Source organism: Scyliorhinus torazame, chromosome 4, assembly GCF_047496885.1.
Source record: "Scyliorhinus torazame isolate Kashiwa2021f chromosome 4, sScyTor2.1, whole genome shotgun sequence".
In the NCBI taxonomy this organism is placed as follows: domain Eukaryota; kingdom Metazoa; phylum Chordata; class Chondrichthyes; order Carcharhiniformes; family Scyliorhinidae; genus Scyliorhinus; species Scyliorhinus torazame.
In genome coordinates, this window is record NC_092710.1 from 107858775 (window position 1) to 107885638 (window position 26864).

The 26864-nt window shown below is 47.7% G+C and overlaps 1 protein-coding gene across 1 annotated transcript in view; it reads left to right on the forward strand.

Annotated features, from left to right (window-relative positions):
• The window catches only part of col21a1 (collagen, type XXI, alpha 1), a 485509-nt gene that overhangs the window by 448362 nt on the left and 10283 nt on the right, over nt 1–26864 (forward strand). Inside the window, exons 30-31 of the mRNA XM_072498439.1 lie at nt 5440–5631; nt 12583–12660. Coding sequence (XP_072354540.1) covers nt 5440–5631; nt 12583–12660 — 270 coding nt within the window. The remainder of the gene's footprint in view (nt 1–5439; nt 5632–12582; nt 12661–26864) is intronic.

Below are 26864 nucleotides of genomic sequence, written 5' to 3' on the forward strand. Positions count from 1 at the left end.
TGATGAAATTATCTATAGACTCTTCTGTCATCTGTAAACATTTTTTAAAATATAAATTTAAAGTAGCCAATTATTTTTATTTTCCAATTAAGGGGCAATTTCGCATGGCCAATTCACCTAACCATCACATCTTTGGGTTGTGGAGGTGAAACCCACGCAGGCATGGGGAGAATGTGCAAATTCCACACGGACAGTGACCCAGGGCCGGGATTCAAACCCGAGTCCTCAGCGCCGCAGTCCCAGTGCTAACCACTGCGCCACATGCCGCCCTAGTCTTCTGTAAACATGATCAAACACATAGCGTCTGGGGGCGCAAAGTTCTTCAAATCTTCCAATTACTTCATTAAAACTTTTACTATCTTCATCGTTTGCAAATGTAAACATATTAAACACAGCAATCGCTTCGGCCCTGCCGCTGTTAGGAGCACCGCTACCTTACACGAATCTGATTGATCTCCTAAATTTACTGCAGTAAGACACAATTTAAATTGCTGATTAAACATACACCATTTGCTGTCCACATTACCATGAAATCTGAGACTCATTGGTGGCTTCAACGACTCCACTTTGTTCATTTTTGCAGTCTACAAAATTTTAAAATCTCTGTGGACCTCGTGACAGGCTTGTTTTTTTCTCAGTGTTTAATACCATCCAACCCTGGTACCATGTAATGTTCTTGTAGGAGGCATGATTTATATTACAAGAAAACTTGTAGCCAAAGCTATAAACGATTTATTAACATTAACTGTGGGTCCACTATATCCAAAACAACAGATGAATAACAATATGATCATGCACAAACAACCTCTCGCTTCCAGCTCTCCAGTCAGTCTGAGGTCACCTGACTCTAACATTAACTTATGTACTAATGAGACACCTCGTGGTCAGTCGGTGAATTACAACACAACCATGATATCACTACAAGCGAGACCCCTCAATTTGTCACTATCTGACTGTGGTACCCCAAAATTGTTACAAACCCGGTTGAGGTGGGATGAACTGGTCCCTGATTTTATTCAACCCCCTCTGTTAGTCACAACAAAATTTAATCTAAAATGGATTCTTTTGCGTAGATACCTTTCTCCCCCGACCCAACACTTATGTTTTAAAAGGAGCCAATTTAACCAGGATTTCTTGAGTTAAAGATAAAGTAAATTTATTAAGTAAGTATTCAAGGCAAGAAAATGATAAAATACATATGTACACATTCATACCGATTAGAAGTGAGAATTGAGTTCAAAGTAAGTAAATATTTTGAAAAGGTAGATGGAACAATCCTTGACTCATGGGGAGGAGATGATGGAGTGCTGTGATTCGAGATTTCAGTCGAGTTGACTTCAGTGGACGAATAGTCAGTTTTGAGATTCCAGTAACATTGACTTCAGTAGGAGGTTGATTAGATTTGTGATTCTAGTATTCTGTAGTTTGGCAGAGAAGCTTCCCAGTTCTCTTTTTAGCTGCATGTGCATTCTGGGGACACAACTGGATGTCGCAAAAGAGCACGGAGGGCTAAGCACTTTGAGGATGACTGACGAGGCACTGGAGGCAAGGGTCAGCGGCATTGGTATCTAGGGACAGTTAGGGTCATGATTGTTCACCATTAAAACACATTACACCTGAGACATGTGAAACCTGTGTCATTCCGTATTGCTGGCAGGCCTGACCCCCCCCCCCCACTCCCTGTTGACCTCTGCCCTCCCCCAGCCCCAGACACAGTGGTCATATATCTGCCCCCCTCGCCCCCCCCCCCCCCCACTCCACGCCATATCACGTGCATGTGATGAGTGTAAGCCTGCTGTCAGCAATCAGATAGGAGTGAGACCATGGCACAGATGAGAAGTATCAGAGTTCACCTCACAGCGGGTTAGCATCACCCTGTTGCCTTGTATATTAACCTGCTGCCAGTGCTGACACACCACCCTGGAGTGATGTAACATAGACCCTGGAAGGGTGGGAAGGGGCGGTTGGAGGTGGGGGGGGCGGTGTGAAGGCAAGAGAGTCCCACACCTGTGCATCGCTCGTAGCGCCAGCGGAGACCAGCTGCGGTTCTTCGCTGGCAGGAGCACTTAGGCTCCAGAATGGAGAATCCTGGTCATAGTTCCAAGTCAGGATAGTGTGTGACTTGGAGGGGAACCTGCAGGTGGTAATGAACCCATGCATCTGCTGCCCTGACCTTCAGGTGGTAGAGGTCACGCATGTGGAAGCTGCTGTCGAAGGAGATTTGCCTAGTTGCTGCAGTGCACACTGCTATGGTACACACTGCTGCCATTGTGTGTCGGTGGTGCAGGGAATGTTTAAGGTGTTGGATGCAATGCTGGCCAAGCAGGCTGCTTTGCCTTGTGTGACAGTAAGCTTCTTGCTTCCTATAGATCTTATAACCTGATATATTTAGCTCTCAGCCCTCACCGACTTTGTCTTAGTAATGGTTATCATGTCATCCACTCTGTCATACAGTCTGTGCGTGATTTATTTAAGTGCTTGGCGCTTTAAATTGGTTTGTGCAGCTGTCCACGTGCAGTAACTTAAAGGGGCCGACTTGTGTACCACGTGCACAGAAACTGCTGGGTTGTTCACTCTGCAGCTTATAAGGAATATTGCTTACTGCCTCAAGCTTATAGGAACCAGTACAAGTATTGGGGAAAGAAACAACTCCTTCCTCTCTGTACTGAATTTACATTTACACAGGTTTTTCCAGTTCCTTTTATAGCTTTTCAAGCTTTAAATTAGATTCAAAAAGTTAAGATAAAGATTAAAAAGTTAAATTTCAGTTAGACACTACTCACCAGTGCTACTTACCAAAGAATCCAATTTACACCAAATCCCCAACTTTTAGACTGTGTTTACACTGCACTCTGTCCCAATCACTTGTAAGCAAATAACAAATGAAGGATAGTTAACCTGTTTTGCTATTCCTTGAGGGAAGAATGTTGACCAGGATATCAAGAGAATACCTTGCTCTTATTTGACTAGTGCCATGGGACTTTTTTACCCACAATTCAGCAGGCAGACAATATTCTGTCAGTGCAGACCTCCCTCAGGACTGCACTGAAGTGTTATTCCAGGTTGTGTGCTCAATCCCAGACTGGTGCTTATAGCTACAGCCTTTGTGCTCAGGCGAAGCTCGTACCTACTGAGTCAAGCTGGCATTAAAACATAAATTGTGTGGGCAGCACAGTGGCACAGTGGGTTAGCCCTGCTGCCTCAGGGCGCCGAGATCCCAGATTCGATCCCGGCTCCGGGTCACTGTCCATGTGGAGTTTTCACATTCTTCCCGTGTCTGCGTGGGTTTCACCTCCACAACCCAAAGATGTAGGTGGATTGAACACGCTAAATTGCCCCTTAATTGGAAAAAATGAATTGGGTACTCTAAATTTTTTTTAAAATATAAATTGTGAAGAAATCTTACTTCAATAATACAAAAGGCAATCATTCAGAGACACATTGAGTTGGCATTTCCATGATCCTGCAATCTAAATGGTAAACGTGCTCATATGGAGTAGGGTGAGGACAGTCACGGCCACACTATTGTAGTGCATTTGCCAATCTACACTCCTCAATTCCCCTGTTGAAGCACAGGACTGCACAATAAGCTCTTACATATAGTGTGTTTGTGCATGTGTGTTTGGGCAGAGTTTAATGGGAAAATGTCTAAGTTCATTTGTGGCGGCTTTTTCAGGAAGATTCCTGTCGGCTCTGCTGATGAGTTCCCCGTTGCTATCAAACGATTAGTCACTTTTTTGGACCCTGGGGAGTTTCTCACTGGTTTAGTCCACACTTACAGCATGATCGAGCAGCCACGCTGCACCAGAGGGAATGGCATTCGTGGGGGTCTCCCAGTGAATTGGAAGCCCCCAGGTGCATGCCCTTTGGGCAGTGTGGTACCCTGGCACTGCTGGTGCCACCTGGGCATCCTGGCACTACCAGCCTGGCATCCTGGGTGCCAGCCTGGCACTGCCAAGGTGGTACTGCCAGCTTGCAAGGGGACTGCTTGGAAGCCAGGCTGGCACTGCCAAGGTGCCAAGCAGGCATTTTATGTGTGCTGGCAATCAGGCCGGGCATGCCCTGTTTGGGTGTTGGACGGGATGCAGGGGGTGAGGACAGGGACCCTACCTTAGTATGTTATGACTTGGGGGGTTTGGGGGTCACGGTGGGGACCTTGGAGATCGAGACAGCATTTTAAAAATGGGGCTCTGATCTCTTGCTATACTGAGGTGTTCCGGCAAGCGGAGCTCCTCTGTACAGAAAACGAGCCCATGTGCGGCCTCGGCTGCGTGTTCCACGTAAAGGCCCCTTATCTAATGCAACTGGCTATTTACATCTATATTTTTCTTGGTGCTGCGAGCATCGGGAAACAAGTGGCTAAACACGCTAGCTATGGGACTTTGTTCCCTTTTAGTTAAATCGTGCCCTTAGAATTTGTTTAATCACTGGGGAGCTGAACTCAGAGGTCGAGCCACCATTTTGAAAGGGTGCCTCGATCTCTAAGTGAAATTGTGGGGTCGCCCACATCCCCCAGCCATGGGCATTGTCACCCCCACACACATGGGCACTACACCCTCCCCCCACCCCCCTAGTGAGGACACCCTGCTATGGGGTCCCTGGGGGGTCCCCTCTCTTCTGCCCCCCCCCAACACCCCATTACAGGCCCACCCCAGGACCCCAACCCGTCACCCCCCCCAACCTCCCCGAGGCCCCAAACTGCACGTCATGCACCACCACCCCCATCAAACCATCCCCCCTTCCACCCTCCTTTCATGGGCATGGCCCCCCTCAGGCACCCAGGCACTCTTGCACTGCCACCCTGGCACACTGTCAAAGTCCTTGCCGGCTTGGCAGTGCCATCCAGGCACCTTGGCAGTGCAAGGGTGGTAGTGCCAGGGTGCCAGCTGGACAGTACCAAGGTACCCGCATTCCTGGGGGAGGCCCAAGGTGCCACAATCTCCGACCATCCAGACATCTCCAATGGCCTGAGAGACCACTGGGTGCCATTTTGCCTGGTCCACGTTTGTGTGATCCAGTACTGAACGGTACCCGGTTGCAGCATCCCTGGGGAGGCCGTTAGATCCCGGGAGGCTGGTAGATATTGGGTGAACTCGCCAAAGTAGGTTTAAACCCTACTTAGACGCACACCATTTGGTCACGCCCTTTTGGGCATGCTTTAGATTCCCGACACCTCATGGGTAGATCCCATGAGGCGTGAAGACTACCGGGAAACCGGTGAGAGGCCTCTCCCGGGATTTACCGGCTTCGTTGTGCTCTCGCTCGAGTGTAATGCACCACATAACTGCGCCCATATATATTCATTTAAAATGTGTGCGAGTGTATTTGCTCTTGGGCTGCGCTGTGTTGATAAAAGTAACTTTACTTTAAATATTTTTGTTTGAATTAATGCATGATTTGATTTTTCATTGCCATTCCATTCTTTCTTTTCTATACTAGCCCAATTACCTTCAGTTTTGCGGAACCAAAGGAATCAAAACTGTTGGCACTGTCAGTCACATCAGGGTTCATCTGGATCACCAGGACCACCAGGAATTCAAGGCCCACCTGGTTTCCCAGGTTTGGATGGTGAACAAGGTCAACCAGGGCATATAGGTTTACCTGGTCTTCCGGGTATTCAAGGGCTCATGGGTAAGATTGAAAACATACATTGGAATCCAGTTTAATATCCAACTCATTATACATGTGTATCACTTTTCTTTTTCTTCAGTCCACATTTGGCAAGAAATTCTAATGTTTGTTTCTGTTTTATTCCTTCAAAAAGAGTGACAACCCAAAATTAGATTGGATATTAATAAATAGAACTGGAGCGCAAGAATGCAGTTTAAATAATTCATCCTTAAAAATGACAGAGGCATAAAAGCACACACTCCTATTGATGATTATAAATTACATTACATTGAATTCTGCAGCACAGAAACAATTGCTCTATGCCGGTGTTTATGCGCGTTCTCACATCCCACTTAATTTAATTCTATCAACATATCTTTCTATTCCTTTCCCCTTCATTTTATTATCTAGTTTCGCATTCAATCTGAAGCACTGTTAACACACGCTGAACTTTGTAAAAACAACAATGACGCATAAGTGCATTTGACTTTCAATTGAGAAGAGACAGACCTACTGAGAGTAGTTAAGGGCCAATCTGTTAATCTGCTTAGATTGGTGGTCAGTTCAAAGCATACCATGATCAGCTTTTGAAGGAATTAGGAATTAAAGGATGTCAAGCAATAACTGCTTTGATCAAACTAAAAACAATCAAGGACAGCAGAGACTTTGACAGATAAACTTTGAGAATGAGAAACATATTCTTGTAATGCCATGATTGGAGGTTTCATGTGGATCTTTTCAAGTCGCTCAAGCATTGTGCAAATATCAAAAAAGGGCTATTTGGGAAGAAAATTTATTTATCATGTTCAAAATGCTATGTATTAAATAAACTTGACAAAACTATGAACCTAGGGCAAGATTCTCCGCCGGTGGGATGCTCCATTTTGCCGGCACCCCGGGGGTTTCGCGACGGCGTGGGGCTGTCCCACAATGTGGCATATGGGAGCAACCTATGCAGCATGGATCTCTGATCAGGAGCAACATGAGTGACCACGCCAACAATAGCAGTACCAGGATTCAACCAATTGCTGTAGTACCAACAGCATCTGGAGCCAACATCTGCAGCAATAACAGGAACAGCACAACAGCAAGAGCAGCTGCCTTCTCCGTTCCACTACACAGGACAGACTGGTTGAACACAGGCTAAAGGAAACAAAACCTATAGCACATGAAATGCAGACAGAGGATGATCTTTTTTTAAATAAATTTAGAGTAGCCAATTCTTCTTTTTCCAATTAAGGGGCAATTTAGCGTGGCCAATTCATCTACCCTGCACATCTTTTTGCCTGGGACGAGGTAGCCAGCCGGCTGCCTCCACCTCTGATGCGCATCCCAGGGACACAACTGGACATAGTGTTAGTGCTAGGAGGGCAAAACTCATCGAGGATCACTGAGGGCACCAGGGAGGGGGGACGGGGTAGGTAGGGGGTGAGGGGTGGGTGGGGGGGGGAGTGAGGAAATGGGGAGTGGGGGGAAGGATGCTCCATCAGGAAAGTGGAGATATATATTGAAAAATAAACACCCTTTTGCACAACCAGTAGGAAGCAAGCACGTGGCAGACAGGCAGGGGTCAGATTATGGCACAGATTGAGGAACACCAGAGCCCAGCTCTCTGTGGGTTATCATTAAACCCCTGCCCTCAACAGTGCCGACACAGTCCCAGCATCCTGAAGTGTTGTGACACATACCCTGGGAGGGTGGGAAATGGGGGTGGCGGGTGGGTAAGAATGTGACGATGGACCAGGCCACGTCATAAGTGAATCGGGCCAGTATGAGGGCTTCCCTGGTCCTCCAGGCTTGCCGGATCCTCGCCGCTACCGTCTGTCCTAGCTGGGCCTCAGGTTCCTCCCCGGCCTCGTCCTCCAGTCCCTGCTGGTCCGGTGCCCCCTCATCATCCTCGTCCCCGTCTCCTCCTCCTCCCCCACCTCCACCTCCTCGGCTCCCCACAGAAGCCCTTCCGTCAGGTTCACATTTTTAAAAAGGAATACTAATCGGTGTCAGCATGAGTGCTTGCTGGGGAGGCCGGTGAATGACAGGAGGCCATTGAATGATGGGTGGCTCTCATTAATTGTATGGAAATGGGGGGCTTAAGTGGTGATAATTGGTTTCTCGCCACGTTACGGCGGGATTCCGAATTCGCCTACGGGAGAAGGCCAGTTGCCTCACAAACTGTTTGGCGCCTGGCACGGTTCCTGTTTTTGGCTTCTCTCACGATTCATCGGTCTTGTTACGCTTCAGCGCGAGTGTAACGAGGCCGGAAGATCACGCCCCATATGAACTTTGACCTGGACCAAGCCCAACAGGATGCCCGGGCAACAGGATGCCGCAGATCCAAGGGCTGATAGACTGATAGATTGCGCTCACTGGGCCATCTGGGAGTGCCCAAATTTAATAGGAAGGGGTTCCCCAGGGAGTGTGCACAACAATGATATCTTGGGGCAGTCAGCCATCCCCTGCCTCTGAGGACGATCCCAGGATGGGTGGCTGGCTCTTGGGAGATAGGGGTTACCTGCTGAGGAACTAGCTAATGACACGGGTGCACTGCAGTACACCACCCACCTTGTGGCGGTCTGCTGTGTCCTCCACAACCTGGCACAGCAGTAGAGCAACATGCTGGAGGTTGGGGATGAGAAACATGTGCCTACCGAGGAAGAGGATGAGAATAATGAAAAGGCACCGGACCAGTAGGGGCTGGGGGATGAGCCCGAGCTTGAACCGAAGGACCAGCCAGAGGCTGCAGGACAGGCGGCAGCGGTGAGAATTCGACAAGCCTGGAGGGCCAGGGTGGCCCTCGTACTCACCTGCGTCACATAGAGGGTGACCAGGTCCTTCATCGCTACCTTACGCCCCCCCCATTTCCCTCTCTCCTAGGCTTGTGACACATCACTCCAGGGTGCTGAGACTGTGACAGAGGCATACTGCTTGTGGTTAAGGGTTTTTAATGTGTCACAGTTGTCCAGCAGTGCCCCTCGCTCCTGATGGTGCCGCCCCACCCTCCCCACCAACCCTTCACCCCACCCTCCTAACCCACTATCTAACCCTCTCCCGCTCTCTTTCCCCACCCCCCACCCCCTCCACCCCCTTCACCAGTGCATTCACCTGGCAGCCCCACCAATCCAAGGATTAGCCACCTTGACCTGTTCTCCAAATCTTCCACTTTCATCTCAGGCCGTTGTTGCTATCTGCAACCATCACAATCTCAGCCTCCAACGAGGCAAACCGATCCTCATGTTGCAACAGGGCTTCCTCCACACCCTTGAAAGTCTCATCCTGCGTTTTAACCTCGTTCGAGGTCTTCACCACCTTCACCCAAATCGGACCCAGTGCCTCCTCGAATAATGGCTTTGAAGGATTTTCATATCTCCTTGCCCTGCTGCTTAAATTGCCGATCCATTTGTTTGCTGAATTTCTCCAGCTCCTGCACCATTACTTCAGTCAATGTGTCTAAAGTAATGGGAGTGGCGGCCAGCTTACCTCCTTCACCTTCCATTGAGCCTTGTTCGAGTTGGGCTTCTTTGTCAACGGTTTTGACATGACCGTCCAGTAACAATTTTGCAGGCCTGTGGTCCTCAAACTTCCCCGAAAAAACGGGTAGAAGGAATCAAAAGCAAAGACCTAGCCAGGAGCTACATTTCGTGTGTCTTACTCTTACATAGTGTCACCGGAGGTCCATGCTTGACAAATCTACTGGAATTCTTCGAAGATGTAACTAGTAGAGTTGACCAGGGAGAAGCGGTGGCTGGGATTGCAAGTATACCTTGAGATGGATAGAAAGCTGGTTAGCAGACAAGAAGCAAAAAGTTGGAATAAATGGGTCTTTTTTCTGATTGGCAGGCAGTGACTAGTGGGGTACCTGTGCTAGGACCCGAACTGTTTACGTTATATATTAATGATTTGGACGAGGGAACTAAATGTATTAGCTCCAGATTTGCAGATGATACAAAGTTGGGTGGGAGGGTGAGCTGTGAGAAGGTGCAGAGATGCTTCAATGGAATTTGGACAGGCTGAGTGAGTGGGCATATGTATGTATTAAGCATATAATGATGAAGTATAATATGGATAAATGTGAAGTTATCCGCTTCAGTAGCAAAAAATAGGAAGGCAGATTATTTGAATTGGTGTAAATTGAGAAATGTGGATACTCAGCGAGACCTTGGTGTCCTCATGCCTCAGTCCCTGGAAGTAAGCACACAGGTACCCACTTGGGGATTGGGATTTAGCGATGGGTTTCTTACACATGGCATTTCTGGCACTGAATAATTTAATGAGTTCAAGGGACCTCCTGCAGAATGGAAATTTAAAAGGTTTAGCTCACCCTTGCAGGTTCTGTCAACTCTACACTCTGAAACTGGACTTCCAAAGGAGATTCAGTGGAGTCTATGGGGCAGGGAGTGGGCCTGGGTTGGGTGCTCTTTCAGAGATTTGATGCCGACTCGATGGGCCGAATGACCTCCTTCTACCTCGAACATCAGTCGCTGAAAGTAAGCACACAGGTACAGCAGGCTGTAAAGAAGGCAAATGGTATGTTGGCCTTCATAGCGAGAGGATTTGAGTCTAGGAATAGGTATGTTTTACTGCAATTGTATAGGGCGTTGGTGAGGTCACACCTGGAGCATTGTGTGCAGTTTTGGTGTCCTTATCTGAGGATGGATGCTCTTGCTATGGAGGGAGTGCAGCGAAGGTTTACCAGGCTGATTCCTGGGATGGTCATATGAGGAGAGACTAAGTCAGTTAGGATTATATTCATTGGAGATTAGAAGAGTGAGAGAGGTTCTCATTGAAATTTATAAAATTCTAACAGGATTAGACAGGGTAGATTCAGAAAGAATGTGGGAGGAGTCTAGAACTAGGGGTCATAGTTTGAAGATAAGGGGTAAACCTTTTAGGACTGTGGTGAGAAGAAATGTCTTCCCCAAAGAGTTGTGAATCTGTGGAATTCACTATCACAGGAAGTAGTTGAGGCTAAAACGTTGTGTAATTTCAAGAAGGAATTAGATATAGCTCTTGGGTTAAAGGGATCAAGGGATATGGGGGGGGGGAGGTGGGATCAGAGTGAAGTAGGCCATTTTCCAAGACCATATTTTTATCTCATCTCATTAAACATTCTTCATTTATGAAACTGTTTTATTGGACTGATTGGCACCGTTTGTCATGTGCCCTCAATGCAGAAGGGGACACCCGGATGGACATTCGTTTAAATCCCCTTCTGCACTGCTGGAAGACACTTGTTCTACCCAGCAATAGCACGAAGCTGCATCTTAAAACGGCCCCATGGCCAGGAGATCGAGATATCTGCGAGTCAAGACCCTGGCAGTGGGATATATGGCACAACTGTATTGCAAAGACTTATGAAAGCATGAAATAATATATTAATAAAATGGCCAAGGCAGGCAAAGATTAGATTAGCGTCCCCCACACACACAGCAGGCCAAAGATGATATTAACATCTCATCTAGCAAACACAGAAACAAAAGCATAGCACAGCCACAGACATCGGAGGTTGATTTAGTTAAGGAGACACATCAGGGAGATAATGGGAAACACATTAGAGAAGGGAAGGACACCGGGGCAAGCACAGATAATCTCATCAACACTGGGACACACCATACAGATGCAAATTGACAAAGATGCATATTCTCAGTTTAAACCTGTCTGAGAGATCTAAATCAAAACTACCCTTTAACTATTATGTATGAGCAAATGTTCCTGCTCGAATTTGGATTCCTATAAAAATCCAGAGCGAATGTGTAATTGTTGAGATCAACGTGGACCAAGCCACTGTTTCTGAGCTGGCTGCGTGGGTCTCCCTGAAGGCTTCAGTAATTGTACAATAAAGAACAACGCTTTGAACCTTGCCTTGCGATTCGGCCTCTTGACTGCACTGGTACAAGGGATTTTTCCCTACAACAAGAGTATTGAACTTGATGATCAACCATGATTATAATGCACGAGGCTCAGCCTCATACAGTTTAAGGTGCTGCACAGGGCACACATGACCGGGACAAGGATGAGCCGGTTCTTTGGGGGTGAGGACAGGTGGGTTAGGTGCTCAGGGAGCCCAGCAAATCACACCCATATGTTCTGGGCATGCCCAGCGCTGGAGGAATTTTGGAAGGGCGTAGCGAGGACGGTGTCGAGGGTGGTAGGATCTAGGGTCAGACCGGGCAGGGGGCTCGCAATATTTGGGGTGGCAGAGGAGCCGGGAGTGCAGGAGGCGAAAGAGGCTGGAATTATGGCCTTTGCATCCCTGGTAGCCCGGCAAAGGATTCTCCTTCAGTGGAAAGATGCGAGGCCCCCAAGCGTGGAATCCTGGATCAGCGATATGGCAGGGTTCATTAAATTGGAGAGGGTGAAATTCGCCTTGAGAGGGTCGGTGCAAGGGTTCTTTAGGCGGTGGCAACCGTTCTTAGACTTTCTGGCAGAAGGATAGACATTGGTCAATGGCAGCAGCAGCTCGGGGTGGGGGGGGGGGGTAACTTTTTTTTTGTTTATGTTATTTACACTGGAGGGTCTGAGGGGGTGTATACAGCTGTTGTCTTAAGTCGGGCTGATAATGTTAATTATGTACAGGGGGGGAGGGGTTTGGGGGGTTGCTTTTTTAGATTGTGTTTTGTACTGAACCCTGTTGGGTTCTTTTTTTCTTTCTCATTTTGTTATTGATATTGATATTTTATGAAAACCTTTAATAAAAAATTTTTTTTTTTTTTTAAACCATGATTATAATGAATGGCCGAGCAGACTCGAAGGGCTGAATGGCCTCCTCCTTCTTCTATTATCTATGTATCTATGTATACTCCCACTGCTGTCAATGGGATTTCCCATTGAAGCCACCCCACGCCGCGGGAAACCCACGGGCGGGTGTGCGCTGCTGGCGGGAACAGAGAATCGCAACGGCCAGAGAATTCCAGCCAACATTCGAATATTTTAGCCTTTTACACCATCAGTTATGTTGTCAACAATTGTTTTTCACAGGATTCCCTGGTGAGAAAGGCGAGAAAGGTGATAGAGGAATAGGATCCCCTGGACGACATGGCCTACCAGGACCACCAGGTAAAATGTTAACAGTATACCTTGTTTTCTTTTTTGAATTTAAGTAGAGAGAGGATGCTTTTCAGCATTTTAAAGTATAAGTGGGCAGGTTAAATATTTCAGTGTAGACTTGTAGAACTTATTGGGCGGATTCTCTGCTTCTCCCACTGTCAATGGTATAATGGTATTTCCCATTAAAGTCACCCTACGCTGCTGGGACACCCACAGGCGGGGTGGGGGGGATTCTGTCAGCGGGATTAGAGAATCCCACTGCCAGTGAATGTCCTGAAAATTCCGGCCCTTGTTATGAGCACAGTTTTACCTCAAATGATTCATTCCTGATATTTCTTTTATCTTGGCTTCATTCAGGATGTATCAAAATAACAACTCATACAAACATACATAGCTTCTTTAATTTTCTGCCCGGAGGCAGGTCTGACCCACAGTGCCACAACCTCCACCATGGGTAGGGCAAGGAGGCAGGTCATGAATCCACCTTGCTGGAAAGTGGATTGAACACCATGCTGTTCGCACTGACTTGATCCACACTGGCAGTTCAACCAACTGAGCCAAACGACCCGCCTAAGGAGTCCAAGTTGCTGTGGCAACATGCGCTCTGACCAGCATGTTAGAATCTGGAGCTGTGAATTGTGATGGTAGAGGCTTCAATTTTCTTTCCATCATATGGCTGAGCGGGGATCTCTCCCACTTTTACCACCTGCCATTAGCTCACGTTGGTCGGATTTACAAGTTGATACACTACCTGTTTGGACGCCTTATGAAAGTACCTTCCAGGATCATCAAGTACTGGAATTTGAACCCGAAGCATCTGGCTCAGAGGCAGGAAGGCTCCCATTGAGCCACAAGACCTCCCAAATGTACATATATCATACATTAATTATTATTGTGTATATTCTATATTGTGCATTTTCTGTCTTATTATGTATGGACAAACTATTATTGAATATTACAATGTGTGGTCCTAACCTTCTATAGTATTGCACCAATAGATGCCACATATATGTGACCTATTAGCTTAATTAACATCCCACCAATGTCAGTCTACTTACCTTAAACGTCTTCAATGAAACAGTGGTGCAGTTTCTCTTGTTTTCCCTGAGTGATGCAGCAGCAATCCCCTTCTCAGGGAATGACTGAAATCCTAATAGAAATATCTCATCGAAACACATTTTTTTAAAAAACAACATGCAAACTTGTAGTTTATATGTAGTAAGTCCCCATTTAACATTCTCTGTTTTATGTTGTTTTGCTTTAACCAAAATCAGTTAGTAGGGCCTGTATTCTCGAAGTTACTCTTCCTGCCTCTCTCTGCTGATTTCCAGAGCCTTTACTCACAACAAGGGTTCAGGAGAGGGAGACAGTAAGCAGGAGATTTGCCAAGAGGAAGGATTGATGAGAGGATGAGTTAAGGAGTGGCAGCAGCTGCAGGTGGGAGGGTGGGCAGCAAGATTGTGGGTTAGGGAACAGGAGAGGCTGCAAATCACAAGATTGGCAACATCGGGGTGGGTAAGGGCATAGAAGAGGCTGCAAGGAGTAGGCAATGGCCACGAATCAGAGGGTCGATGAAAGGGTGAGTGTACAGCAACCAGGAGTGTCAAGGATCAGGATGTGGGGTGAGTAAAGTTTCAGGAAGTAGGGTCAGCAGCGAGCAGGAGGTACTATAAGTAGAAAGTTACCATATTTCTTTTATGTTTTTTAATTATTTAACTTAAAAAGTTATTTAATTTACCAATTTAGGAATTTAGCAATAAGTCTTTCAACTTGAAGGGTATAATGTTTTAATTATATTTTTTCTGATGAGGAGGGTCCTACAAAATCTAACTATAGCTTTTACATTGGTTTTATTGGGAAGATATGATTCACTTAAAGTCATTTTTCTTAACATTGTGATGGTCAGGAATGCAACTACAACTTTAAGTGAGGACCTTAACGTAGTAAAATGTTGTAAAGCTGTCAATGGTAGTGCAATTAAAATATACCAGAATTGGAGGAACACAGAGGTTTGTAGGTCACAGACTATAGAGATTGGGAGGAGTGATGTCTTGCAGGTATTTGAAAACAAGAATGAGAGTTTTAATGGTTCTGCTGGATGGAGTCCCAATGTATTTCAGTGAGCACAGTGGTGATGTGGAAACAGCTGTGATTTAGGTTTCAGGCAGCAAAGGACGGAATCCTATCAGCCACGTGGAGGTGGCTTTGAAATGGAAGAGAGGATGACTTGTAGCTGCAGCTGTAGATTTCTGGCACCTGCAGCTCATAGGAGGTGGGGTGGAGATAGGGACGGCAAGGAGACCTCACTGGATGCCCGGCCCTGCCTCTTGGGGACTTGAAGGCAGCCTGTTAATTAGTCACCTCTGGGAGGACCTCGCAAGGAGGTGGGACTCCAACATCATTGGGGTCAGGATCCACATATGATCATGTATCTCAATTTACAATCAGTGTCTTTGAGATTCCACCCAGAGTTTTGGATGTGCTTAAGTTCACTGAGGATGGAAGGTGCAAGGCCATGCAAGACAGCATTGGAATAGTCATGTAACAAAGCCATGGATAAGTGTTTCAATGGTGAAGTGCACATGATAGCCTTGGAAAATAAGGCATCAGTGAACTGGGAGATGCACTTATAAGAAGCAGATTAAGAGATACTCGAGATTTCAACAACAGATCCCTCGATAGAGCCAGAGAAGTAGAAATCCTGGACTGTGGTGCTCATCTCTTGGTCCTCTTAAAGGAGGATTTCTTCCAGGAGACTGCAAATTTCAGCAAAGTCCTGCCATGAAAACCTGAGCCTCCTGATGAAATTCACTTTCTATCGACCCTCTGCTGGTGTTATTGCCTCATATGAGCTCCATCTCTATTCGTCCTCTGTCATTTGGAATGGCATGTGGCTGTAGAGAAGGCAGCTGCTGTTGCTGTTGTCTGCTGCCCTGGCTCCCTTGCTGTCAATGTGGATCCCACTGCTGTTGTTGCTGCTCCATTTGCTGTTAGTGTGGCACCTGGTGCTGCTGCTGATGTTGCTGCTCCTGTTGTTTCCCATGACCGTCCATGATACAACTGCCTGAAATTGTTTGAATGCTTCAGTGAAGGCTGACAGCAAAGAAGTTGAGATTAAATTGAATATACTCCAAGACAGGTGAAAGTACTCCAAAACCTTGGAAATGACTCTCAGAACTAATCCTGCAAGCACAATCCTTTTACTGAGGTTAGCCACAAGCTTCCCAATTCCACCCTTTGGTAGTTTCCCAGAACATTAGTTCCATTTGTTCAACAAGTCTGCACAGTGCCCTCCCCATGTTAGTCCTGGTGTGTTCCACACAACCCAGGAGACCCATGTACTAGCTGTTAAAGCCAGCAAGCTGGAATAAATTCACAGTTAATTGAACTTTGCAGCTTAGCGACAGCTCCTCAGGGGTGCCCCACTCACCTGCAAACTCACCCTGGTTAAACCCAGATGTAGGCAAGATCATGTTGTGACCACACACACCCTCCCCCACAACATGAGAAGCCCCCTCCCCCTTGGCAGTTAAAATTCTGCCCAATGCTTGGTATTTTTGTTGGAGGAAATTTCTATCTAACTGGATGTTAGACAAAAATTGTGACAAATCAGAGCGTCAGAGACACTAGGTTTGAGAGAGCTGATGATGAAGTAAAGCTGATTGTCATCAGTGTACATGTGGAACTTGACATTGTGCATCAGATGATGCCTCTGTAGATGAGAAATAGGAATGGTCAATTATACATCCTTAGTCAACTTCAGAGATAATTGTATGGGGAACTGAAAGAAAACACATTGTAGGTGATTCTCTGAATCCAGGGAGCCCACCTGTATAACATAGCCTTGGAAGAGGATGATGTGATCAACCATGTCAAAGATTGCAGACAGTCCAAGAAGGATGAAGAGTGATAGTTTACACAATCACAATGTATATTGTTGTGTCATTGATAAGGGCAGTTTCAGTGCTGTGACATGGCAGAAACCTGATTGGAGAGGTTCAAATATGAAGGTGCAGGAAAGATAGGCACAAATTTGGAAGGCAATGAAATGTTCAAGCAGGAAAGAAGACAAATGTTTATCGCTGAGAATGGTTTAGAAGTAATTGATACACAATTAGAAAAACATTCATACAATGTCGGACAAGATCAAATAAGAAGCCCACTGAAGTCTGGGTCACCTAGGAGGCCCATTGATCGAAGAGAGAAACAATTGCTAGGAAACAACATTAGCAATGTCTGGCTCACGACCGAGACGCAGTAAGTAACCACACTCCATGGGCATCAAGCTTCTCTATCTACTCCTGAAAGGAATTCTTTCTCTCCAACCACCATCCTCCCACATTCACTGATCAGAGTTAACGGACCTCAAACCTATAGTCCATTTCATCCCTCAAGGGCAGCACGGTAGCATTGTGGATAGCACAATTGCTTCACAGCTCCAGGGTCCCAGGTTCGATTCTGGCTGGGGTCACTGTCTGTGCGGAGTCTGCACATCCTCCCCGTGTGTGCGTGGGTTTCCTCCGGGTGCTCCGGTTTCCTCCCACAGTCCAAAGATGTGCAGGTTAGGTGGATTGGCCATGATAAATTGCCCTTAGTGTCCAAAATTGCCCTTCGTGTTGGGTGGGGTTACTGGGTTATGGGGATAGGGTGGAGGTGTTGACCTTGGGTAGGGTGCTCTTTCCAAGAGCCGGTGCAGACTCGATGGGCCAAATGGCCTCCTTCTGCACTGTAAATTCTATGAAAAAAAAAAAATCTATGAACCCTACCAAGAATAAATGGAACACACCCGCATTGAACTTCACTGCAGGGCTGAACTTAACACATAGGGACAGGAATACATCCTGAACTACTTAACCCTACCCACTGGGCAGAAATTCAGGCATTAGACCATCAGCCTTTATTCTCCCTGCTTGTTTCTGCTCATAAATATTGCAGTCAGGCCACAACTCTCATCCAATACGGTACGGGAATTACGGTAGCACAGTGGTTAGCACTGTTGCTTCACAGCTCCAGGATCCCTGGTTCGATTCCCGGCTTGGGTCACTATCTGTGTGGAGTCTGCACGTTCTCCCTGTGTCTGCGTGGGTTTCCTCCGGGTGCTCTGGTTTCCTCCCACAAGTCCTGAAAGACGTGCTGTTAGGTAATTTGGACATTCTGAATTCTCCCTCCGAACAGGTGCCGGAATGTGGCGACTATGTGCTTTTCACAGTAGCTTCACTGCAGTGTTAATGTAAGCCTACTTGTGACAATAAGGATTATTATTACTGAGCAAAGAGTGAAACTCAACCACCCCTCCAATGTCAGCAGCGGTTACATGCTAACCCCTCTCACAATAAGCACATATATTTGGAAGGAACCCCACCAACCCACCTACATTAATCTGTAGCTAGGTATTTGTAACCTAAGTGAAGGAATACCCACCAACCCTCGCCTATGAAACCCCACATAATCCCTACCCCCTACACACTAAGTGAACAATATCTGCCACACAAACCAATTATTGTTTTGATCCCCAGAACCCAAAATCCACATCTTCTCTTCTACCTCTACAACCCAACCCCCCCTCTTCCCCCCCCCCCCCCCCCCCCCCCCCCCCCCCCCCACCGCCGTAAGAAATAATCACCTGGCTTCCATCTCTCTAAATCCTTCCCATCTATCCACCTTCCTCTTCTTCTCTTTCACATTAAGAAGTCTTGCAACACCAGGTTAAAGCCGGCATCTCCACATCAGCTCTTTCTCATCTCTGTCTTCTCTCTCTACCTCCCTCTTTCTCTAAAACCTTTCCTCTCCTCCCTCTTCCTTTACTGTCAGGCACAGCTCAGTGGGTAATGCGCTCACCTCTGAGCCACAAGAACATGGGTTTAATCCCCACTCTAGAGTATTGAATACATGAATCGGGCTGACACTTGAGAGAGTACTGCATCATCACAGCTTCTGTCTTTCAGATGCGCTGTCTGCCTTCTTAGGTGGATATAAAAGATTTCTTTGAACTATTTGAAGAACAGGGTTCTCCCTATGTTCTTGCCAATATTTATCCCTCAACTAACTGTCGATACAGATTATCTGATCGTTATTGTGTTGACATCAAGCTATGAGCAAATTGTTTGCCACGTTTCCATCCATTAGGATGTCTTAAGGATGTGAAAATTGTTATAACGTGCAAGCTCCTACTCCTTCACTCTCCCTTTCCTGTCCCCTCCTAAGTGCAAGTCTATTATTCCCACCCTCTAACTTTGCTTTACCTGAATACTGCACTTGTCCATGATTCCCTATATGTGCATCACCACAGCATTTATACAGACATGAAAACAAATGCAAAACTGCTGTATGAGGTGAAAAGCTGCAGTAAAACAATGTAGTGTGTAAATAGGAATCATCATTTAAAGGAGATATTTGCTCAAGCACCAATTCATTCCAATGTAAACAAAACTGCTGATTTATATGAACAATTTAGATCAACATTCCTGTAATGTGATATAACACAGCAGCAAATGCAAAGTAAAAATATGCTCTCCATGCTGGGAAGGGGGTTGGATGCACTGACATTCTGCCCCTTGCATACGACAAAAGAGATTGACAAAACAATCATTCTAAAGAGGGAGAGTTGGAGAGCAATGACAATGCATTTACACAGGTCAGAAGTCAATGATCACCATGACAACATCGCCAGCCAAAGTTCATGGAAGCAACAAGACATATATGATGTGGTCTGCACAAGCATACACAGGGTAATGTAATATTGAAACCGAAAGGCATCAGTCAGAATTGATCAATAATGCATCTTAGCTTTTCAATCCAGTGAACAACATACATTTCAAATGTAAGAGTTAAGGCTGACTCTAAAAGTTGCTTCTGCTTTTTTGGTTCTCAAATATTTAGTGCAAACTGAGTTCAGTGCAATTTATCATGAAGTTTATGGTTTATGTCTACAGAAACAAGTTTAAGACATGCTAAGCGACAGTCCCAAATTTTGTTTCTTTGTTAACTTCATTTATAGTGGAGTCACCTTTGATACAAAAAGGGCACGTCCACTTCGCAAAGTTTTTCATGATTTAGAGCCATAATAAATGTGTTATTTATGGAGTGCACAGATGGATGTTTGAACTCATGACAAATTTATCACAGCAATTGCATGCCTGCCAACATAAACTCAACTTATACAGGATTTTCCTGCTAACTGATGTTCGTTGCAGTCACAGAATGAGTGAAGCATTCCCTTCACTCAAATATTTTCAATACACAAAACACATTACACCTTCACGTATTAACTCTATCAGACAATAGTGTACATTATTGCCGGTATGTGGTCAAGAACCAATATGGTTAACCAAATGATAACAGTAGTTTTTCATTATATAATTAAGTGGTAATATTCCTATAACCTCTTTAGGTCATTTCATTATAACAGCCAGAAGAAAATATAAATGTACTCATGGACGTATACCAATAAAGCAGCAACTCAAGATGATATTGAAAATCAAACCCAGCCTAGTTGTAGAATGAATGAATTAATGAATAAGTACATATAACCAGTAGCACAATGATCTCCAATTCAATGTACTGCCACAAATGGGCGAGATTCAATGGAAAAAAATCTATGCCTGGTTTTGGGCGCATTTAGCGGGATTTTCTCGGCGGCTACAGTGCTGCGAAATACCCCCTATTCAATGGCACTTTGCCATTTTATTTGGCCTTGGGGAGTTTTTCAACGGCAAGGCTGCACTTGAGTCCCCTTTCAGCAGAGAGCCCCCTCCATTTTCAACCACCCCCCCCTCCCCTCAACCTTGGGAGGTTCCTGGGCAGCCCCCTCCCCCCTCCCCCCCCCTCCACCTAATAAGACCCGCCGGACCTGATCCCTGGCAGTGCCAACTTTGTTCCCTGCCAACTTGACAGTGCCACCCTGGCACTGCCAGAGTGCCACTGCCAGGGTGCCCAGGTGGCACTGCCAGGGTGTCTGGAGAGCCAGGATTCTATCCTGCCCTGAGGTCTCTAATGGCCTCGGAGAATCCTGCCCTGTCCCCAACCACCTGGGGTCTCTAATGGCCTCAGAGACCACCCCCCCCCCCCCCACTCCCCCCCCCCCATCCCAATGCCATTATGACTGATCCACTTTTGTGGTAGCTCCAGGGCACCAGGAGAATTCAGCAAAAGCTTAGTCAAATGTGTTTGTTAAATCTCGCAGGCGTTTCGAGCCTCGCAGATCCCACGACAGGTCTCCAGCGTGATTCAACGTTCTCCCTGAACCAGGTCAGGCGCAACGAGGCCGCTGAATCACATCTTATGTGTTCCTTTTTACTGTCTTTGATCAATATGTTTGTATGTAAAGAGATCCTCCACTCCCGCGCCAAAATGCCCACGCCGTTGTGAACGCCGTCGAGGTTCATGACGGTGCGAAACGGCCCCGATCCCGAACGACTCAGGCCCCGACAATGGGCTAGGGTTGGAGCCGCGTCATCTACATGCTCCAGGCCTTGTCGCCGCGTAAAGGCCGCGCCGCATAGATGACGCGGCCGGCGCCGCATAAGTGGCGTCACCCGCGCATGCGCGGGTTGGCCGGCGCCAACCCGCGCATGCGTGGTTGCCGTCCTCTCTAAGTCCACCCCGCAAGAAGATGGCGGACGGATCATGCGGGGCCGCGGAAGGAAGGAGGTCCTCCTTCAGAGAGGACGGCCCGATGATCGGTGGGCATCGATCGCGGGCCACCTCACATTTGAGGTACCCCCCTGTGCAGGATCCCCCCTCGCCCCCCCCCCCCCCCCCCCGCAGGCCGCCCCCCCAGCGTTCGCGCTCTATTCCCGACGGCAGCGACCAGGTGTGGACGGCGCCTGGGGGAACCCGCCGTTTTGGCCTGGCCGCCCGGCCCATCCGGGCCTGAGAATAGCGGGCGATTCTCTGGCCTGCGGCCCGCGGAACTCGGCCGGGCCGTTCCCGCCGCTTGGGAGAATCGCGGGAGGGCGTCGGACCGGCGGCCCAGGCGATTCTCCCAACCGGCGCGTGAGTGGAGAATCTCGCCCTATATGTTTTCTTACCCTCAGATTGGTAGTCCAAATTTAAAAACGCCAAGCTGCAAGCTTTTTGTCAGTTTAAAAATAAGATGGTTATTTATTATCACACACTTGCCCCGGAGATTTAAAATGCAATGTTTCACTCACTCAACTCACACACACTATCACACACATAAAGATTAGATATAAATGAAGATGAAACAATACAATTACAATTCATGATTGTCTCAGTCTCTTTCTTGGTGGGCCTATAGTTTCTTTTTTTAAAAATATATTTTATTCAAGATTTTTTGGCCAAACATAACAGTACGTAGTGTTTCTTTTAAACAACAATAAAGCAATATAAATAACAGTGGCCAGGTTTGAACAAATAAATAAATAATATATGAACAGAAACAAAAACCAAACTAAATGGCAACTGCCTTGTCAAAAAGAAATACTCTCCAAAGATACAATCCAACAGTCCAATATACATTACCTAAAACAAGTGCCTATACATATACAATAATATCCCTGAGAGTCCGTCCGATTCCTCCCCCCCTCCCCCCCCTTCCCCCCCTTCCCCCCCTTCCCCCCCTTCCCCCCTTCCCCCCCCTTCCCCCCTTCCCCCCCCTCCCCACCCCCTCTCCCCCCCTCCTCCCCCCTGGGTTGCTGCTGTTGTCTTACATAGAACATAGAAAATACAGCACAGAACAGGCCCTTCGGCCCACGATGTTGTGCCGAACCTTTGTCCTAGATTAATCATAGATTATCATTGAATTTACAGTGCAGAAGGAGGCCATTCGGCCCTTTGAGTCTGCACCGGCTCTTGGAAAGAGCACCCTACCCAAACTCAACACCTCCACCCAACACCAAGGGCAATTTGGACATTAAGGGCAATTTATCATTGGCCAATTCACATAACCCGCACATCTTTGGACTGTGGGAGGAAACCGGAGCACCCGGATGAAACCCACGCAGACACGGGGAGGACGTGCAGACTCCGCACAGACAATGACCCAAGCCGGAATCGAACCTGGGACCATGGAGCTGTGAAGCAATTGTGCTATCCACAATGCTACCGTGCTGCCCTTAAGAACAAATAAATCTACACTATATCATTTTACCGTAATCCATGTACCTATCCAATAGCTGCTTGAAGGTCCCTAATGTTTCCGACTCAACTACTTCCACAGGCAGTGCATTCCATGCCCCCACTACTCTCTGGGTAAAGAACCTACCTCTGATATCCCTCCTATATCTTCCACCTCTCACCTTGAATTTATGTCCCCTTGTAATGGTCTTCTTCTTTTCCATTCCCTCTATCTTTCTGTGAGGTAGTCGACGAACGGTTGCCACCGCCTGGTGAACCCTTGAGCCGAACCCCTTAGTACGAACTTAATCCCTTCTAACTTTATAAACCCTGCCATGTCGTTTATCCAGGTCTCCACACCCGGGGGTTTGGCTTCCTTCCACATTAACAATATCCTGCGCCGGGCTACTAGGGACGCAAAGGCCAAAACATCAGCCTCTCTCGCCTCCTGCACTCCCGGCTCTTCTGCAACCCCAAATATAGCCAGCCCCGAGCCTGGTTCGACCTGGACCCCCACCACCTTTGAAAGCACCTTTGCCACCCCCACCCAAAACCCCTGTAGTGCCGGGCATGACCAGAACATGTGGGTGTGATTCGCTGGGCTTCTCGAGCATCTCGCACACCTATCCTCTACCCCAAAAAATGTACTGAGCCGTACTCCAGTCATACGTGCCCTGTGTAACACCTTAAATTGTATCAGGCTTAGCCTGGCACACGAGGACGATGAGTTTACCCTACGTAGGGCATCAGCCCACAGCCCCTCCTCAATCTCCTCCCCCAGCTCTTCCCATTTCCCTTTCAGCTCATCTACCATGATCTCCCCCTCGTCCCTCATTTCCCTATATATGTCCGACACCTTACCATCCCCCACCCATGTCTCTGAGATCACTCTATCCTGCACCTCCTGCGTTGGGAGCTGCGGGAGTTCCCTCACCTGTTGCCTCGCAAAAGCCCTCAGTTGCATATACCGAAATGCATTCCCTTGGGGTAACCCATATTTTTCCGTCAGTGCTCCCAGACTCGCAAACATCCCATCTACGAACAGATCTCTCAATTGTGCTACCCCTGCTCTTTGCCATGCTCCAAATCCCCCATCCATTATCCCCGGAACAAACCTATGGTTATTTCTTATCGGGGACAGCACCGAGGCTCCCGTCTTTCCCCTATCCCGTCTCCACTGCCCCCAAATTTTCAATGTATTTCTTCGGTGAGAACGGCAACGGCGCCATCACCATAGCTTGTAGGCTAGTCCCCCTGCAGGACGCCCTCTCCAATCTCTTCCACGCCGCTCCCTCCTCTTCTCCCATCCACTTACACACCATTGAAACATTGGCGGCCCAGTAGTACTCACCTAGGCTCGGTAGTGCCAGCCCCCCCCTGTCCCTACTACGCTGCAAAAATCCCCTCCTCACTCTCGGGGTCTTCCCGGCCCACACAAAACTCATAATACTCTTCTCAATTCTTTTGAAAAAAGCCTTCGTGACCACCACCGGGAGGCACTGAAACACAAAAAGGAATCTCGGGAGGACCACCATTTTAACCGCCTGCACCCTACCTGCCAGTGACAGGGACACCATGTCCCATCTCTTAAAGTCCTCCTCCATCTGTTCCACCAACCGCGTTAAATTAAGCCTATGTAATGTACCCCAATTCTTGGCTATCTGGATCCCCAAGTACCGAACGTCCCTTGTTACCTTCCTCAACGGTAAATCCTCTATTTCTCTGCTCTGCTCCCCTGGATGCACCACAAACAACTCACTTTTCCCCATGTTCAATTTATACCCTGAAAAATCCCCAAACTCCCCAAGTATCCGCATTATCTCTGGCATCCCCTCCGCCGGGTCCGCCACATATAGCAACAAATCATCTGCATACAGAGATACCCGGTGTTCTTCTCCTCCCCTGAGTACTCCCCTCCACTTCCTGGAACCCCTCAATGCTATGGCCAGGGGCTCAATCGCCAGTGCAAACAATAACGGGGACAGAGGACATCCCTGCCTCGTCCCTCTATGGAGCCGAAAATAATCAGACCCCCGTCCATTCATGACCACGCTCGCCATCGGGGCCCTATACAGCAACTGTACCCATCTGATATACCCATCTCCAAAGCCAAAACTCCTCAGCACCTCCCACAAATAATCCCACTCCACTCTATCAAATGCTTTCTCGGCATCCATCGCCACCACTATCTCCGCTTCCCCCTCTGGTGGGGGCATCATCATTACCCCTAGCAGCCTCCGTATATTTGTATTCAGCTGTCTCCCCTTCACAAACCCTGTTTGGTCCTCATGGACCACCCCCGGGACACAATCCTCTACCCTCGTTGCCATTACCTTGGCCAGAATCTTAGCGTCCACATTCAGGAGGGAAATAGGCCTATAGGACCCGCATTGCAGCTGGTCTTTTTCCTTCTTTAGGAGGAGCGATATCGTTGCCTCTGACATAGTCGGGGGCAGCTGCCCCCTTTCCCTCGCCTCATTAAAGGTTCTCATCAGTAGCGGGGCCAGCAAGTCCATATATTTCCTATAGAATTCAACTGGGAATCCATCTGGTCCCGGGGCCTTCCCCGCCTGCATGCTCCCAATCCCTTTCACTACTTCCTCCGTCTCAATCTGTGCTCCCAGTCCCGCCCTCTCCTGCTCCTCCGCCTTAGGAAATTCCAGCTGATCCAGAAAGCACATCATTCTCTCCTTCCCATCCGGGGGCTGAGCTTCATATAATCTTTCATAAAATGCCTTGAACACTCCATTCACTCTCTCCGCTCCCCGCTCCATCTCTCCCTCCTTATCTCTCACCCCCCCCTATCTCCCTCGCTGCTCCCCTTTTCCTCAGTTGGTGGGCCAGCAACCTGCTCGCCTTCTCCTCATATTCGTACTGTACACCCTGTGCCTTCCTCCATTGTGCCTCTGCATTACCCGTAGTCAACAAGTCAAATGCTACATGTAGCCTTTGCCTTTCCCTGTACAGTCCCTCCTGTACAGTCCCTCCTCCGGTGCCTCCGCATATTGTCTGTCCACCCTCAGAAGTTCTTTCAACAACCGCTTCTTTTCCCTACCCTCCTGCTTTCCTTTATGTGCCCTAATAGATATCAGCTCCACTCTAACCACTGCCTTCAGCGCCTCCCAGACCACTCCCACCTGAACCTTCCCATTATCATTGAGTTCCAAATACCTTTCAATACACCCCCTCACCCTTAAACACACCCCCTCATCTGCCAATAATCCCATGTCCATTCTCCAGGGTGGACGCTGTTCTTTTTCCTCCCCTATCTCCAGGTCCACCCAATGTGGAGCGTGATCCAAAATAGCTATAGCCGTGTACTCCATCCCCGTCACCTTCGGGATCAGTGCCCTTCCCAAAACAAAAAAGTCTATCCGTGAATAAACTTTGTGGACATAGGAGAAAAACGAAAACTCCTTACTCCTAGGTCTACTAAATCTCCAGGGGTCTACTCCTCCCAAGAGAGAAAAGTTACAGGGTCGCAGGATTAACAACTTTGGAAATCATCTCTTCCCCCTTTTTCCCCTCTTCATCCCACATATTCGCCCCACCACTTTGTCCCAAACGTTCTTTTTCTAGCCCGCTTATTCCAGTTTCTCCTCGACAATAAATGTCCACGCCTCTTCTGCCGTTTCAATGTAGTGGTGTTTCCCTTGATGTGTGACCCACAGTCTTGCCGGCTGCAGCATTCCAAATTTAACCTTCCTTTTGTGCAGCACCGCCTTGGCCCGATTAAAGCTTGCCCTCCTTCTCGCCACCTCCGCACTCCAATCTTGATATACGCGGATCACCGCGTTCTCCCACCTACTGCTCCGAGTTTTCTTTGCCCATCTGAGGACCATCTCTCTGTCCTTATATCGGAGAAATCTCACCACTATGGCTCGAGGAATTTCTCCAGCCCTCGGTCTTCGCGCCATAACTCGATAGGCTCCCTCCACCTCCAACGGGCCCGTCGGGGCTTCCGATCCCATTAATGAGTGCAGCATCGTGCTCACATATGCCCCGACGTCCGCCCCTTCTGCACCTTCGGGAAGACCAAGAATCCTTAAATTCTTCCTCCTCGCAATATTCTCCAGCACCTCCAGCCTTTCCACACACCTTTTGTGTTGTGCCTCGTGCATCTCTGTCTTCACTAC